Source organism: Leucopleurus acutus, assembly GCF_964270905.1.
Source record: "Leucopleurus acutus genome assembly, chromosome: 10".
NCBI lineage: Eukaryota > Metazoa > Chordata > Mammalia > Artiodactyla > Delphinidae > Leucopleurus > Leucopleurus acutus.
The window spans coordinates 72,256,908-72,274,584 of NC_139153.1; the positions used below are offsets into that span (position 1 = coordinate 72,256,908).

The following is a 17,677-nucleotide window of genomic DNA, read 5'->3' on the forward strand; positions in this document are numbered from 1 at the left end:
ACCAGGCCATGCCCCCGCGCCGTCCTCCCCGCCCACGCACCGGGAGACAGGTGCTGCGGGCGCCGCCGCTCGCCGGGAAATGCGAGCTACCTGGACAGGTAAGAGGCTGCGGCTGCGACCCGGCCCCGCCCCGCGGCTGCCGCCGCCGCCGCCGCCGCCCCGCCGGCCCGCCGCCCGACTCCCCCGGCCGCATTCCTGCCGCCTCCTTCCACAACTGGCCATTGTTGGCGGGGCCCGGTGGGCCCGGGACCTCGCCCAGCCCACGCCCAGCCGCGGAGACGACCCGTCCCCTCCCCCGGGTCGCCTCCCGGCCCCCCTCCTCCACCCCTCGTCCCCCGGGGAAGGGAGGGGGCAGGCCAGTTCCCAGCTTCTCAGGAGGTGCGTGACCACGTCGATCCGGAACTTCGGAAACGACTCTTGCGCCCAGCACTGGGGAAGTGGCTGGACACAGCGCGCGCGCTGAAGGGTTCTAGGGGCCCTCAGAAATGTGGGCCAGGCATCTTCCATGCCTGTAAGGAAATGCCCATAAGAAAAAAAGGTAAAAGCAATAAATAAAAAAACTAAAAAAGCAAAAAACTAGTGTCCCGATCTGATGACTAGGGCGGAAAGTATTCTCATTGACAGAGCTCCCAAGAGCATGTAGGAGGACTAAATCTTGGCATTTTTTTTAAACACCAAATTCATTTTCTTTTCTCTGTGAAGCTAAGTGAATATATATTTTACTAGTCTTTCAGATGTTTCAGGATGAAAAGTTGAAGGGAAAATATCTGGTACAAAGAGCAGTGCCACCCCAACTGTCTGGGAGAAAGAGGAGGAGAAATGCAGCGGGGGTTCTGATTGGGTAGCTCAGGGGAAACACTCTATCTGTGACTTGATCGCCCCCCACCCAGCCTTCCACCCCTGCTGCCCAGAAAGCATCCAAATCTAACTAGAAATATAGTTGAATTACAACATTATATTAGTTTCAGGTGTACAACATAGTGATTTAATATTTTTATAGATTATATACCATTTAAAGTTATCATAAAATATTGGCTATATTCCCTGTGCTGCACAATATGTCCTTGTAGATTTTTTATTTTATACATAGTAGTTTGTGCCTCTTAATTCTCTACCCCTATTTTGTCCTTCTTTCCTTCCTTCTCCCACCTCCACTAGTTTGTTCTCTATATCTGTGAGTCTGTTTCTGTTGTGTTATATTTATTCAGTGTTTTAGATTCCACAAATAAGTGTTAGCAGTCAGTATTTGCTTTCTCTGTCTGACTTATTTTAATAAGAATAATACCCTCTAGGCCCATCCATGTTGTTGCAGATGGTAGGATTTCATTATTTTTATGGCTGAGTAGTATTCCATTGTGTGTGTGTGTATATGTGTGTACACATTTATATGTATATATATAAATGAAATATCTTCTGTATCCATTCATCTGTTGATAGACACTTAGCTTGCCTCCATATCTTGGCTATTGTAAATAATGCTGCTGTGAACATTGGGGTGCACGTATCTTTTGAATTAGTTTTTTCATTTTCTTCGGATATATACCCAGGAGTGGAATTGCTGGATCATATAGTAGTTCTACTTTTATTTTTTTGAGGACCCTCCATACTATTTTCCATAGTGGCTGCACCAGTTTACATTCCCACCAACGGTGTACAAGGGGTCCCTTTCATCCTCTAAGTGGATGTAATTTCTAAAAACTCCAGGTGGGTCAAGCCCACAGAGGTTCAGTTCATTCTCCAGGGAGATGAGCTGTGAACCTTTAAGTTGCTTCAAGTTCTATACTAGCTAGGCTGGGGGTGGCTGTCCACCAGGGGAGGTCCCATCAGATGAGGACCCGGGAGACTGTGTGAAAGATGCAGAGAATAGGGGAGAGTCAGTCCAAGGGGTTAGATTTGGATGCTTTCTGGGCAGCAGGGGTGGAAGGCTGGGTGGGGGGCGATCAAGTCACAGATAGAGAGTTTCCCCTGAGCTACCCAATCAGAATCCCCGCTGCATTTCTCCTCCTCTTTCTCTCAGACAGTTGGGGTGACACTGCTCTTTGTACCAGATATTTTCCCTTCAACTTTTCATCCTGAAACATCTGAAAGACGAGTAAAATGACCACCTGTACTCACACACACACACACACACCACACACACTTTTCATTTTCTTTTTACTGACAGTTGAAAGGTGTGGATATCATGGCATATCTCCCCACACCCACCACTACTTCAGTATCCACTGCCTAAGAATAAGGACATTCTCCTAAATGACCTCAATATGGTTATCACACTCGATAAATTTAACATCGATACACTAACATCTGAAATATACTCCACATTAAAAATTTCCCAATTATCCCCCCAAGATGTCATTTTAGTTTTTGATTTTTTTCCAGTCCACAGTCCAATCAAGGTTCACAGATTGCATTTGCTCGTCATGTTCCTTTAATCTCTTAATTTAGGGAAGTCCCCTGCTTTTGTTCGTTTTTCATGACAGTAACATTTTTGAAAAGTCCCCCCGGTGTCAAGGGACAGGATGAGAAGGGCCCTCAAGCCTTGTGGCTGTGAGGTCATTGTTTTCCCACCAGGAGGGGAGGGACTGAGGAAGAGATTGGGGGACAGAGCATCTTTAAAAACACTCGTGTTTCCCAAATGTTCTTCGTTGGTGACACGCCTGTGGTCAACCTTGTCCTACCCCACCCACTCCTGTGGCACTCCTGTTCATTCAAGGAGTATTTGTGGAGGCTGTCCCAGTTGCCTGGTGCCGTGCTCAGGGTTTGTGATAACTGGGGATAGAAGAGAATTATAGAAGTCTTATTTCTACCATGGAGGATCTTAGGGTCTCACCAGGAAGCTGGGTTTACATGATTCAAGGTGGCGGACCATGATGACCAAGTACAGAACAGTGACTGCTGTCACTAATACACACACAACAGGAATTAGAGGAGGGGAGTGCTCAAGACACTCAGGCATGAGATAGGGGCTTCCTTCTAGGAGACCTCTGAGGTACGAGGTCCCTCGCACCTTGGGTTGCTCCTGGGCTCTTAACCCTGAACCACCCCAGCAGAGCCACCATCCAGTGGCTCCATTCATGTACAACTTCCACCATATAATTAATATTCTTGAGAACCGCTGTGTGCCCAGCTCTGGGCTGTGAAAGATCCAGAGAAATCAAAGACATGGTTTCTGAGTTCAAGTTGCTTTAGTCTATTTGGGGAGACAGGGAGAGACACATGGAGAGATGAAGGGTGGGGAGGCCAATGATGAGGGGGAGACTAACAAAAGGAGGAGCAATCAGGGTGGGCTGGAGGATCAGGGCCGGGGGGGCATGTAGGAGGAGCAAAAACTTTTGCAGGGACTTAGGATAGTGGAGCTGGGAATTGGGGGATGGGAGAGAGGTCACAGCAAGGTTGGCCAGGGTATGATGGGCTGAAAAAGGCCAGCTGGTAAAATCGGAAACAACCCAGATTGTCCAGCTAACAATGACTGGTTAAATGAATTATGGCATATTCACACAATGGAATAATAATGCAACTCTAAAAATGAATGAGTCAGCCGACTGTGTCCAGTTATCTACAAGATAAACTGATAAACTGTTAACAAAACCGTGTCTGTGTGTGTGTGTGTGTGTGTGTGTGTGTGTGTGTGTGTTACCATTTGGGGCAGGATAAGTGTGATCATATTTGCTTGTATTTGCACAGAGAAACTATGGAAAGATACATAAGAAACTAGTAAAAGTAGTTACTGGGAGGAAGTGGGGGGAACTGGGCAAATGGAGTGGGAGGGAGAATTTTCACTGAACACCTTTTTACAGTTTCTAATTTTCAAACCATGGTAAATATATTTGCTGTTTAAAAATTAAAGAAAAGGGGCTTCCCTGGTGGCGCAGTGGTTGGGAGTCCGCCTGCCGATGCAGGGGACGCGGGTTCGTGCCCCGGTCCAGGGGGATCCCACATGCCGCGGAGCGGCTGGGCCCGTGAGCCATGGCCGCTGGGCCTGCGCGTCCGGAGCCTGTGCTCCGCAGCGGAAGGGGCCGCAGCAGTGAGAGGCCCGCGTACCGCAAAGAAAAAAAAAAATTATAAAAGTAAAAATTAAAGAAAAAAATAACTCAGCAGAAGAGTTTAGTCTAGAAGTGTGGACCACCACGAACCAGCAGCCTCTGCATCATCTGGGGTCTTACTAGAAGTGTAGGATCTCTGGCTCCATTCCAGACGTTGGGTAACCTCTCTGGGTCTCCGCCTGTTCTTCTGTAAAACAGGCTATTAATTTAAGGCCGTTATGAGATTCAGTGATCTGTTGCATTAAGGAACCCAGCAGAGGATCTATACTTTAACAAGACCCCCCAGTGATTCAAGAGCATGTTAAGGTTTGAGAAGCTCAGGCCTAGAGTCAGTGGTTACCAGACAACAGAGTAGGCAAGGGTGACTGGTGGTAACAGCTGTGTATAAGGATCATCTAGCAGCTGGATGAAGGGCCAGGAGAAGGAGAAAGTGTAGGCTCAGGGGCTAAGAGAGGCTGCGTAATTGATCGGTTAATTGGTTCATCAGTTGGTATTGATTCAAGCAGGAGGGGATGTGGACACCATGCCGGTGGTAGAAACGGAAAGTAAAGTTGTTAGTTTGTGGGACATTTCTTAGGAAGAAAGGAAGGGCCTGGTAAACAGCTTGCATATAGGGAAGTAGAGAAAACGTCAGCAAGAACTCTGAGCCCGTTTCCTCATCTGTAACATGGGAGTAATAACAGTACCCCCGTCTGAGGGTTGTTAAGAAGATTAAGTGAGATAAAGGATGTGAAGTGCTGGCACAGGGCCTGGCACCCAGGGGCCACTCCCCAAGTGTTCGTTCATTTCTCCTCCTTCTGGTCCCCTTGCTTTTGGGGTTAGTTTTGGTTGGGGATGGAGGGAAGGGGGGAACGAGAGTGACCCACGAACACCAGAAGGGTTTGAGGCTGCTGAGTCTGGACAGCAGGGCTCTCCCTGCCCTTACACCACCCATTTCACCCAGATTCCACTCCCATGTTGGTGCGTGAGGGGTGGGCAGCTTTGGAGGCTGAGTTCTCTGGAGCAGGCTTGGGGCCTGATTCTCTGTCCAGCTCAGCCTCCCAGACCATGGTAGCCCCGCTCCATCTAATGACAACACTTCACACCTGCTCCCCCAGGAAAAGAAACAGCCAAAAGCCCAATCCTGTGATTAAATCTCGGCTCAGCAATGACTTAGTCACCTCCAAGAGCCAACTTCACTGGCCGGCTCTGGAATGTGGGGTGGGATGAGGGCCTGGCAGGTGCAGTCTCCCCAGAGACCCAGCCAGGCCTTTGTTAGAGCTGTGGTCTCTCCTCCAACAAAGCCAAACACTCCTGGCTGGGGGAGTGCACTCTGAGTTGGGGGAAGGCAGGCTGAGAGACCCTGAGAGTCACTTCATTCCCCGACCCAGGTCTCTGCGGCTAGCTCTGCAGGGGCAAAAGTCAAAACTCCCGTCATAAAAAAAAAAAAAAAAAAAAAAAACTCCCGTCATGCCAACTCCTACATGCCACTGAGCTGCAGCTCACCTCGTCCAGCCCCGTGTTCCAGGCTGGAGACACCTTCTACCAGACCAGCTCCTGAAACTGTCCCCTTCAGCCTGCAGGGCAGGGTGGGCTTCAAGCCCCCCAACCTTGGCCTTCCTCTGGGCTGGGCAGGTGCCAGGAGATGTGATCAGGCTGAGAGAAAGTCTGGCTGGTGTGGAATCCTACATCCTGAGAAGGGGGTCAGGGTCATTACCTGGTGCCTAAGAGTGTGAGGATCCAAGGTCCAGCCCTGGGTAGGGAGTGGTGTGTTAGGGGGTGCTGGGGAGAGACTCATTTCCCTTTGTAACCGTGGGCTCTGTGGATGGGACCATGGCACAGTGGGAAAGACCCTTGCTGGGGAATAGGTTTGAATCCTGACTGTGCTGTTTAGCAAGGGTGTGACCTTGGCTGAGTTACCACCTCCCTCTCTGAGCCTCAGTTTGTTCATCTGTAAAACAGGGGCTATTAATGCAGGTTTTTACGAGATTCAACAAGATAAAGGGTTAAGATACCCAACAGAGAGTCTTGACTCGTGGTGATTACTTAGTACCTACGTGCTCCTGCCCCGGTTCCCTACCCTGACTTTGGGCATGGAGATGCTAAACAGAGAAGAGCAAAGACAGAACAGAGGCCCTGAGAGTCTGCACAAGAGCAGTACCAATTCTACAAAGAACCTCAAGAAGGAACATTACACCGGGGCCCAGGAGACAGGGTGGGGCAGGTGTCTACAAGGTTACCTCGAAGGCCAGACCAAAACATCCCACTGTAAAACACATCCCACCATCTGAAATCATGTGTCTATGTTTAAAAAAAAAGATTGTTAAGTACAAAAGCAAAAAACAAAATTTCATGTAGATTGTGACTACAGGTAGATAAAGTGTATTTGTGAATGGCCAGGGGTTAGCAGGAAACAAGACTGTGGAGATGGCTCAGGGGGAATGCCAGGATTACATGTGGGATTTTTACTTTTTAGTAATGTGCTCTGTTGGTAGATCATTTGTTTTAACTTAAAATTCTACAAATAATAAAGAACATAATTTAGCACAGAATACATTTTCTTTTTTAAAAGAACACTGGATGGGGGGGTGGTGGTGTGTGGAGATGTGGAGTCTAGTGGCTCTTCTGCCCCTAACCTCCCGTGAGACCATGGAGCCTTCCTGAGCCTCAGTCTCTCCATCTGTAAAATGGGATGGCGGGCTCCAATACTCAGGTGTAGTTTCTCATCTCGTTAAAGTGCTCATTGGCTTGCAGAGCAGAGGCAGAACAGCATATGAGGCTGTCTGGCCCTCCTGTATAGGGCGTCTCTGAGGAAAGTGAGGTGAGCACTGGGATACAGGAAGCATTTCCTGGGCATGGCTGTCTCCTCTGCACCAGTCCTGTGCTCTGATGTGGGAGGTCTAGCCTTCAAGATCAGTCCCTACCCTCTAGGAATCAGCACAGACCTGCAACACTTTTCACTTGTTCTGGAGACCAACACTTGAACAGGGACTTTGAGCCCTGGGTGCGCTTCCATGCGACCTCTCCTGGGTCCAGCTTTTGTGTGTGTGCGTGTGTGTGTGTGTGTGTGCGTGTGTGTCCTTGAGACCTGGAAGGATCAGCAGCTGCAACTGCCATTCACTGAGCATCTTTTCTGTGTCAGACACGGGGGCCGAGTGGATTACATGCATTAAGCCACTACCATCAAGTCAGCCCTGCAAGAAAGGGGCAATACACCCATTTTATGGATGGAGAAAAGAAGATTTCAAATGACGTCTACTCATACTCTATGACCAGTCAATTCTGTCTTAGGAGTAGGCCCCAAAGAAACCTTCACCCTGGTCCATAAAGGGACATGGATGTGATGTCATTGCAGTGCTGTTTGTGGGGATGGGGAACTGGAGACACCTGGGTGGAGAAGGGATACACAGCATTTGGAAGCAAGTAACTAGATAGCAACACAGATGGATCTTAAAAAACAGATTGTAGCGATCAAAGTAAACAACAGAATGAGATCTAAAACACACAAAACCACTTACATAAATGAACACCACTTGCACACAAAACAACAATATATATTTTGCGAACACATATGAAAAAGAAGATACTCATTAAGCACATTTGAATGGTTGCCTCTGGTGGGGGTGGGTGGAGAGCATGGCTGGAGACTGGGGATAAAGAGGGAAAATTAATACAACAAGAGAGGAGGACTTCATGGACCAGTGGTGCTAATGCACCATGAAGTGAGCTGTAGGAATAATTCAGCCACCTGTACTTGAAGTCCAGCAAGGGAAACTCAAGTAAGGATCAGAGAGGTTAAGTAATTTGTCCAAATCACACAGCAGGTAAGGAGGAGTAGAGAGGATGTTTAAATAAGCAGGCTACCTCTAAGTAGCCTGCAAGGCAGTAGCAGGACCCTGAAAGCCACATGCCTGCACCTCAACAACAGAGGTGTGTGTGTGGCAAGGGGTGGGGGTGGTCTCTGGATCTTCCTGGGCTCCACAAGTCAGCCCTGAGTCTCACTAGCTCTCCCCATGCTTCCCAAACACCCACTGAGCGCTGTGGGGTACAGATCACAGTCCTTACCTTCCAGGAATTTTTTTTTTTTTTTGCGGTACGCAGGCCTCTCACTGTTGTGGCCTCTCCCATTGCGGAACACAGGCTCCGGACGCGCAGGCTCAGCGGCCATGGCTCACGGGCCCAGCTGCTCCGCGGCATGTGGGATCTTCCCGGACCGGGGCACGAACCCGTGTTCCCTGCATCGGCAGGCGGACTCTCAACCACTGCGCCACCAGGGAAGCCCACCTTCCGGGAATTTTGATGAGGAATAAAATGATCTCACGCTGGGAGTGCGGCAGAGAAGTCAGAAAGGGTGGGCTTCCAGGAGACAGGACTGATTCCGTGCTGTCTGCGGCTTAGAAATGATAATAACAATATAACTCAGCACCTACCATGCAGCAGGCCCTGCTCCAAGCTCCCGTTCCCTCGTTCCCACCCTCTCCCAAGCAAGATATCATCTGCCCAGAGCCTTGGAGATCCCCGAACAGAGGCTCTGGCAGGGCTGCTCTTCCTCCCCTTCCTCCCTGCCTGCCTCCACTCCTGGCCTCTCCCAGCGTCCTCAGAAATTAGGGGTCATTACCAACAGGGCTCACACCTGATGGTCATTACCTCAGATCTCACAATCTGAGCAGAGCGCACAAGTCATCCACACCTCAACCCCCAATCTGCCTGTGGGTCCCAAAGCCTACCTCGTGCCCGACAGTCAGTGCTGACACAGTTCCAGGAAGGAAACAAGCCCTGGGCCCAGCCCAAGCCAGTGGGCTGAGGGCAGGAAGTCGCCAGCTTACTTGGCCTCTGCCACCCTGGGCCTCCACCTTTCCTCCCCCACTGACCCAGGGAGAAGCCCAGGGCACTCCTGCATTTCTGACACATTCCTGGAAGGCGCCCACCAAGTCTGGTGTTGGGGAGACGGGACCCTAAGGAGGTGTGTGTGGGGAGGGGTCAGGTTTTGAAGATGGGGAGAGGACAGCCCATTCAGCCACCTACCCCTCAAAGCAATTACCCACCCAAACATAATAAAAACTAATAGTTATTGAGTGTTCACTCTGTGCCAGGTACTGTCCTAAGTGTTCTGCCCAACTCTATTAGTTAGGGACCTTTAGCCCAACCATTTTACAGATGAGCAAACAGAAGTACAGAGAGGTCAATTACTTGCCCAATGTCACACAACTGGTGAAATGGTAGAGCCAGGATTCAAGCTCAGAAAGTCTGGCTCCTGGGCCTGCAATCCCATCCTCTATACCACAGCAACCCACCATCGATCCACTCATTGACCATCTGCCCATCCACTCAGCCATGGCCACCCCACCCAGCCACCTGTCTACTCACCTATCCCTCCATCCCTTCATCTCCTAACCCCCTGTTTGAAGTGGTCCAGGAAAGGGAACAGCAAATATTGAATACAAAGGCTTAGAGGGGAGAGAGCAGGGCATTTAAAAAATATATTTATATATACATTTATTTAGGCTGCACCAGGTCTTAGTTGTGGCACGTGGAATCTTCGTTGCGGTATGCGGGATCTTCAGTTGCCATGCAGGATCTTCTGGTTGTGGCATGTGAACTCTTAGTTGCGGCATGCATGCGGGATCTAGTTCCTCCACTAGGGATTGAACCTGGGCCCCCTGCATTGGGAGCACAGACTCTTACCCACTGGACCACCAGGGAAGTCCCAGGGCATGTTTAAGAAAGTAGCTACTGCATAGAGTGATGAGAGATGAGACTAAGAAGGTGACCAGGGCTCAAATCAGGAGGGTCTGCCCATCCACCATCTATCCACCTGCCCACATCCATCCACCTGCCCATCCACTCTCCCACTCCTTTGTCTGTCCATCCATGGGTTCATGTGTCCATCCATCATCCATCCATCCATCCATCCATTCATCCACTCATCCTTCATCTCTGTACTTTTTTTTTGTTTTTTTGCGGTACGCGGGCCTCTCACTGTTGTGGCCTCTCCTGTTGTGGAGCACAGCCTCCGGACGTGCAGGCTCAGCGGCCATGGCTCACGGGCCCAGCCGCTCCGCGGCATGTGGGATCTTCCCGGACCGGGGCACGAACCCGTGTCCCCTGCATCGGCAGGCGGACTCTCAACCACTGCGCCACCAGGGAAGCCCCATCTCTGTACTTTAGAAGGCAGATAGAAAGAGAGGAAGAAAGGGAATGGAGAGCTGGCTGGGTACATTTATTCCCCGTCAGTGATTTCTTGTGAAATCATGAGAAACCTGAGGGTGCCTGGAGGAATATTAGGACAGCTGGAGGCACCTGAATAACTAGGATGCTTTCCTCCTCTCTCCACTCACCCCACTACCCACAGCTCAAAGGTCCTGGGAATTGTGGGAAGAAGTAAGTGCAGAGTGAGTCAGTATCAAGGTTGTAAGACCCATCCAGACCTTGAAACTTCAGCCCTCAGCACTGCCCCTGTATCTCCTTAGGAAGATAGAAGGAATTGTGTTGTCAAAGAGGGGTCACAATGCCCCCAGCCCCATATAATTCTCCCTAACTTGGCATCCCAATACCCTCTCAAGAGTCCCTGAAAACCTCTGGAGCCCCTGGCCACCAGAAATTCCATCTCTTCACCAAGGAAGGCCCTGGTCAAGGATGTCCCAGGTAGGATGACATCACAGTGTTGGATTAGGGCAGCCCAAGGTCACAAGAAGTTTGATTGGCAGAAAGGAGCATGAAGGCCCCAGCCAGGCCCACCTGTGAGGCTGGGAGCTGAAGGCCTCTTACAAAAGGCTTAGGTGCCAGTGACACTGCCTGACTCTTGTTCCCTAACTGTGGAGCTGTCATTGTCTCCCGGGAGGAGGGGGAGGCAGGCAGGAGTGGGCTACCATCAATTCCTCTGGTTCCTGCCCCTTCACTTCCCCGAGAGGCTTCCTGGACTGTTAGTTTGCACGGCCCCACCTCCTAGGCAAACTTGTGACACGTAATAATGCTGGCAAACATTTACTGAGTGCTGAAGAGGTCTAGGTACCTTGCCGAGAATATCTCATTAATTCATGGTAACCCTATGAGATAGATTCTCTTGTTATTCCCACTTCATAGATGGGAAAACAGGCACAGGGGGAATTCCCTGGTGGTCCAGTGGTTAAGACTCCATGCTTCCCGTGCAGTGGGCACGGGTTCGATCCCTGGTTGGGGAACTAAGATCCTGCACTCTGTGTGGTGTGGCCAAAAAAAAAAATTTGCGGAAGAGCTGGTACCCAGTGGGTGGTGGAGCTGGAATTTAAATTCCAGGCCGTCCTGCTACAGGGCCTCCTGAGGGAGCTGAGACCCCCGCTAGGCCTTCCCATTGACTCCCTTCAAAGTCCCCCTTGTCCCCACCGCAGGCAAATATGTGCTCATAAAGGTTCAGGGGAGCGTGTCGACACCTCGGTGTAGGAGCCGGACGAGGCTGATGATAATTACCATTTGCTTTTACAGCTCCCGAGATTCATCACCCCCGCCCCCCGCCGCACCACAAGCTGGTGCAGTAGATAGCCTTATTAGCCCCATTTTGCAGATGAGGCAAGTAAAACTCAAAGAGGTTCAGCGACTTGCCCAAGGATGCCTGACCTGCAAGGGCAGAGTCCGGTCCTGAGCTCAGCCTTCAAACTTCAAAGGCCAGGCACATTTGCAGTACCAGGTGCCCTGGGAGCCTTCACCGGCTGCCTCACCCAATGCTGTTGGCACTTTCTTTTTTTTTGCGGTACGCGGACCTCTCACTGTTGTGGCCTTTCCTGTTGTGGAGCACAGGTTCCAGATGCGCAGGCTCAGCGGCCATGGCTCACGGGCCCAGCCACTCTGCGGCATGTGGGATCTTCCCGGACCGGGGCACGAACCCATGTCCCCTGCGTCGGCAGGCGGACTCTCAACCACTGTGCCACCAGGGAAGTCCTGTTGGCACTTTCACAGGGCACAGGCCTTCCCTGAAAAAGCGAGGTGTTAATGGTGGAGTGTCAGGCATGGGCTAGGCCAGCAGATGGGCAGGGGACCTGAAGTATTTGGGCGGACAGACATATCACAATGAGGTCTTCTTGCCCTATTCAGAAAGTGGCACCCTTGAGTCTCTCTCTTCCCCATTCTACATCCTGGTATAAGGGGAAAACATATACACTGTATATCTAAAAGGCCTTGGTGGAAGTCATAGAGGGAGGGGGTCAGATTCCTTCTTTTGGCTCTAACTCAAAACCCAATTGAAACAGGGTAGTGCGATTCAGAAGGGAGGGAAGGGGCTGGTGGGACCCTCTCCTTACCCTTTAAGCTTCATTGTCCCACCCCCCATCCCCCATAGAACAGGAGGAATGGGAGGCTTAAGGCTGCAGGAAGCAGATAGGGGAGATGGGGATCTTCCTTCAACCTCTAAACCCGTTTTCTCAACCTTGGCACTCACTACCGACCTTGTGAGCTGATCATTCCTTGTGGGGGCAGGGGTGGGGATGTGTGGCTGTGTGCTGACCTGTGCAGTGTGGGATGTTTAGCAGCGTCCTGGCCTCTAGACACCAGTAGCACCCCCCAGTAGTGACCACCAAAAATGTCTCCCGGCATTGCCAAATGTCCCCTGGGAGGGGGGAATACACCCAGTTTTGAACCACTTCTCTAAGTCTCTCTCTCACACACACACACACACACACACACACACACACACACACACACACACACACACACACACACACACACACGCTGTGCATTTGACAGGGAGGACCTCCAGAGAGGGGAGGAGATGGTTAAATGAAACCAGATGTTAACCTGGAAAATATGCAGTCAGGCCCCACCCTCCCTCCTGGGCTGGCCGGATGGGGTGTTCTCAGCCCTCTGAGCTTAGTCACCTGGAGCCTGGCTGGGCCCCCGGAAGGGGCAGGGCAAGGCTAGGACTGCCTGGAACTCCTCCTCCCCCCTTCTCCTCCCTCCCCCTCCCCTCCCTCCCTCCCTCCCTCCCCCTCCCCCTCCCTCCCCCCTCCTCCCCCCCATCCACCTCCTCTTCCACTCTCCCTCCTCCTCCTTTCTCTCTTCCTCCTCCCTCTCCCCTTCCCTGGGGCTGTCCCTCTGCCCCGGTTTCTGTGTGGGTCTAGTCCCTGGATGTCCTGGGGGTCCTGGGTCCCCCTAACCAGGGCCCCAAATGTAGGGGCAGCAGCAGCAGCTGGGGCATAACTGACGGGAGACCCAGGGCCTGGGCTGGGGTAGAGAGGGAGGGGAAGGTTCAAATCCCGGTTCCTGCACTAACTGGTCACTAGTCGTACGACTTCTTCAAGGTTCTTACACGCCACTCACTAACTGTGTGAACTTAGGCAAAGTTTAGATTCCTCTGAGCCTCAGTTTCTGCATTTGAAATATGGGAGTAACATCTCAAAATGGCTCTTCTGGGTTTTTGCAGAGCACAGTGGTTAGCACTTGGTAGATTCTCAATCCTGTTAGCAAAGAGCGTTGCCCTTCCCCCTGTTGGAGGATACCCCCTCCCCCGACCAACTCTTCTGAAAGCACATGCCTCTGTCACCCCTCACACCAGCTCCCGAGCCTCAGGTGCAGGGTCCAGGTGGCCAAGACTGCTGGGGAGTAGGGGCTGGTAGGGGGTGGGGCCTCTGCAGTTCCTTCACCTCTGTGGCCACAGGATGAGCCTTCCCGGGGTGTCAGGTGGACCAGAACCTCAGAATCATGCTTTTTTTGGGGGGGGGGCGCTGTGTTGGGTCCTTGTTGCTGCGTGCGGGCTTTCTCTAGTTGTGGTGAGTGGGAGCTACTCTTCGTTCCGGGGCACGGTGTTCTCATTGCGGTGGCTTCTCTTGTTTCAGAGCATGGGCTCTAGGCGCGTGGGCTTCAGTAGTTGAAGTATGCAGGCTCAGTAGTTGTGGCGCAGGGGCTTAGTTGCTCCACGGCATGTGGGATCTTCCTGGATCAGGGCTCGAACCCGTGTCCCCTGCATTGGCAGGCAAATTCTTAACCACTGCGCCACCAGGGAAGTCCCCAGAATCATGCTTAACATGGAAAAAACCCAAGCCACTTCTGTGGCCCAGGTAAGGAAAATTCTGCAGGGCCAGGCTGTCAGCCTCAACACTGAGGATAGAGAAATTGTCATGGACTCTATAGCAGTGACTCTCACTGCCCTCAGGAGGCACTGGCAATGGGAGAGACATTCTTGGCTGTCACAATTGGGAGGGGGGGCTACTGGCATCTAGTGGGAAGAGGCCAGAGCTGATGCTAAACATCCTTCGTTGAAGGACAGCCCCACAGCAAAGATTTATCCAGCCCGAAGTGTCAGTGGTGCCGAGACCTGGGAACCCTGCTGCCCAGGGTTTCATATTTGTGTTCACATGTGTAGTGTCTCTGTTACTTCCACACCCAGAGCCTGGTTCACAAGAGGAGTCAGGAATAGTTATGCATGAAAGGATGGAGCAACTGCTGTCACATCCTCAGCTGCACTAAGAGCTAATTCACAGAATAAACCTCACATTCGCGGTGTGTCATCCTGTCCATGCAGGGCCCACAGACCCGGAACCAAAATCCAGCATTCAAAACCCGGAGTGTCCCTGCCAAACTGAGGCACTGGGCTGCCCTCTCTCACCAGTGAGCCTGAGGGCTGGGGAGGGGCTGCCTTGACTGCTCGCCTGCCGCCCAGCACCCCTGGCAAGGGCTCAGCAAGGTGACAGAATGAGAACAGAAATGAAGCGGCAGGCCCTGCCCCACAGTGCTGTGGATACGGCAGTACACGCTGTGGAGTACAGGGTGTGGTCCCTGGGGTCAGCCAGGCCTGGGTTCCCATTGCAGCCTGGCTCCTTACCAGCCACGTGACCCTAAACACGGGAATAACCTCCTTATTTCAGTTTTCTCAATTACAAATGGGGCTAATAATATACCTTCCTTAAAGGGTTAATGTGAGGAGTCACTTAAAGAGTTTGGCGCAGTGCTCATAAATGGCGGTGAAAAACGATCGTTGATTATCACTGTCATACCTCATTTCCGGTGCTTGCCCCTCTGCTTGTAATCCTGCGTCCCAAGGCTGAGCCTGGACGAGTCTGGGAAGACTGCTGATGGCTCGTGCACCCATCCCTCTCTCCAGCTTATCTCTGTGCCGGCACTGGGTTAAGCCCCAGGGACGCAGGTGAATAGGATGTGGTCCTGACCGCTGGGAGCACTTTACGGGCTGTTGGGACATTAGCAAGAGCCCAGAAGGACCACAATTTGGGATTAAGATGAGGCAAGCACGGCACCTAGGGCGCAAAATATTGTAAGGAAACACCCACCGTGCCCTTGCACGAGTCCGAGTGTGAGTACCTCCTTAAAATGTACACCCTTGCCTCACCCTAGTCCCAGCCCAGCAAAGGACCACATCCCAAGAGGAGGGCCTGACGGCACAGAGGAGGGTGAGATGGGGGCAGAGACTGCAGCATCTGAGGCTTCCTGGAGGAGGTGTCATGAGGGCTGCTGGCTTGGAAGGATAGGGAGAATTTTGAAGTGCAAAGCTGAGGGCATGTATACTGCTGGGTAGGAAACTATGGGAGCAGAGACTGCCTTGGAGAAAAGCCCTGGGCAAGTTTGAGTTGGGCAAATAGTTTGTAAATTAAATGCAAAAGAATGTACACTACGACTTGGGTATAGGGGGTTTCTTTTGTAAGAAGGCAGGGGTTCAGCTTCTAGTAGCTCTGCAGCTAGGGATTCCCTCCCAGTTCCCTGGGGCCTCAGCAGAGAGAAGATGGGTTCCCCTGAGATTTGTAGCCTGGGGGAGTGGGACAGAGCCACCTGACACTCAGGCGTCTCATCCTTTGGGTTGGACCGTCACGGCTATGAAGATCCCTAGTGAAGGGTATCCAGTAGCTGGGAGATCGTGTGGGGAGTTCAAAGGTAAGTACGATGATTCGGTCACAGGATGGCCAAGGTGTGTGGTGGACAGAGGAGCCAATAAATGTCAGTACCATGTGATAAAGGTGGCCATGGGGCCCTCCTAGGAGGGTGGACCTCCATACCCAATCAACCGAGAGTGGTTAAGTAGAGCAGGCATTGTTGGGTAGGAGACACACTCTGTAACAATGAGAGGTGTTCTGGAATAGAATGGGCTGGCTGGCTGCTGGGAAGGCCAGCAACCTCTTACTGGAATCCAATTATGTTGAACCAATAGTTATCGAGTGCTCACTCAATGCCTTGGCCTGGAGTACGAGAAGGAATAGGATTTTAGAGGCTGCTATGTCAAGGGTAAGGGTAAGAGAGCACTGCTTTTTAAGGGGCTCAGGGCTGAACAGGAAAGAGTTTCCCTGATGGGTGGGAGTGAGGGCACACTAGTCTGGGGGGACAGCCTGAGCTAAGACATGACGCCTGGAAGGACCAGATGTGACCAGGAAGTCACAGGCAGACCGTGACTGAATACAGGATTGGGGGAGCCCTGTCCTTACAGGTCTTGCCTTCCAGGGTGGGGGCCTTGGCTTTTATTTTCTGGGCAGCAGAGAGCAAAAGATGCTTTGAGGACAAGCCATACGTTCTGGCCATTAATATAGAAAGATTAATTCGGTGTGAGTGTGAAGTGCAGGCTGAAAAGGCAAGAGATGAGGAAGCAGAAGCCTTGGTAGAAAGCTGGAGTAACCCTGTGGGAGAGGGGATGGATGCCTGATGGAGCGGTGGCAGAGGACAGGGAGAGGAGGATGTGGGGGACATTGATGGACAGACTGGATGCATGGGAAAGGAGTTCCCTGGTGGCCTAGTGGTTGGCTCAATCCCTGGTTGGGGACCTAAGATCCTGCAAGCCTGGCGGTGTAGCCAAAAAAAAAAAAAAAAAAAAAAACGACTGGATGCAGGGGGAAGGGGCAGGGGCTGGGGGCAGTGTGAGGAATAACTCCCAGGTTCCCAGCCTCTGAGCTGGCCTATGTCTTTAAGAAGCAAACTGAGGTCTGTAGAAGCAGGGTCAGGTCAGTGGACCTTGAAGGCCTTTCCCTACCTGGAGGTGTCTGGCTCCAGGGCCAGCAGAGCTCCAGGGCGGCTCTGTGGGCTTCTGACCAGTGCCCCTGTCCCCTCCCTCCTGCCTCTGGCCCTCGCGGTCAAAGTCCCGGTGTCCGATGCTCCAGCTCTCCCCTTCTTTCCTTCCTCCCAGGACTCACAGAAACCCTCAGTACTCAGCCATGGGCCGAAGATGCCATCAGGCAAAAAGGTGAAGGCTCCACGCTGTCCCCTGTCCAGGTCGTGGAAGCAGGACCATGAACAGACTCTGGCGGAGGCCTATGTGCCGGTGGTGGTGGACCCCAGGGGGCAGAACCCGAACAAGTTCAGGTTCAATTTCTACACCTCCCAGTACTCCAACACCCTGAACCCCTTCTACACCTTGCAGAAGCCTACCTGCGGCTCCCCGTACCGCCGGGACACCGACCACACCCGCAAGCGCTTCGACGTGCCTCCTGCCAACCCGGTCTTGTGGCGCTCGTAGACCTGTGCCAGTCAGAAGCCCCCTACCCTGCACCCTCACCCCCATGATCCCGGGTCCCAGAGGGGAAGGGCTGCTCCCTCCTGGAGGAGCAGAAAGTGCCTGGGCTAGAACGGCTGTGCCCTGCCCACTGTCAACAATGGCAAAGGAGTTCTCACTTCTCAGCAGCAATTAAAGTTTGTCCTGCCTTTCCCTGGCATCTGAATGGGTGGCCGTGGGTGGGTAGACTGAGGCCACAGGG

At 52.1% G+C, this 17,677-nt stretch overlaps 1 protein-coding gene across 1 annotated transcript; it reads left to right on the top strand.

Annotated features, from left to right (window-relative positions):
* Positions 1-8: 8 nt before the first annotated feature.
* CIMIP3 (ciliary microtubule inner protein 3) lies at positions 9-17,439 on the top strand (the record flags this gene model as incomplete). The annotated part of the gene is made up of 2 exons (XM_082848408.1): positions 9-98; positions 17,110-17,439. 2 exons carry the CDS (start codon positions 9-11, stop codon positions 17,437-17,439), a joined length of 420 nt encoding a protein of 139 aa, XP_082704534.1.
* Between the last annotated feature and the right edge of the window lie 238 nt (positions 17,440-17,677).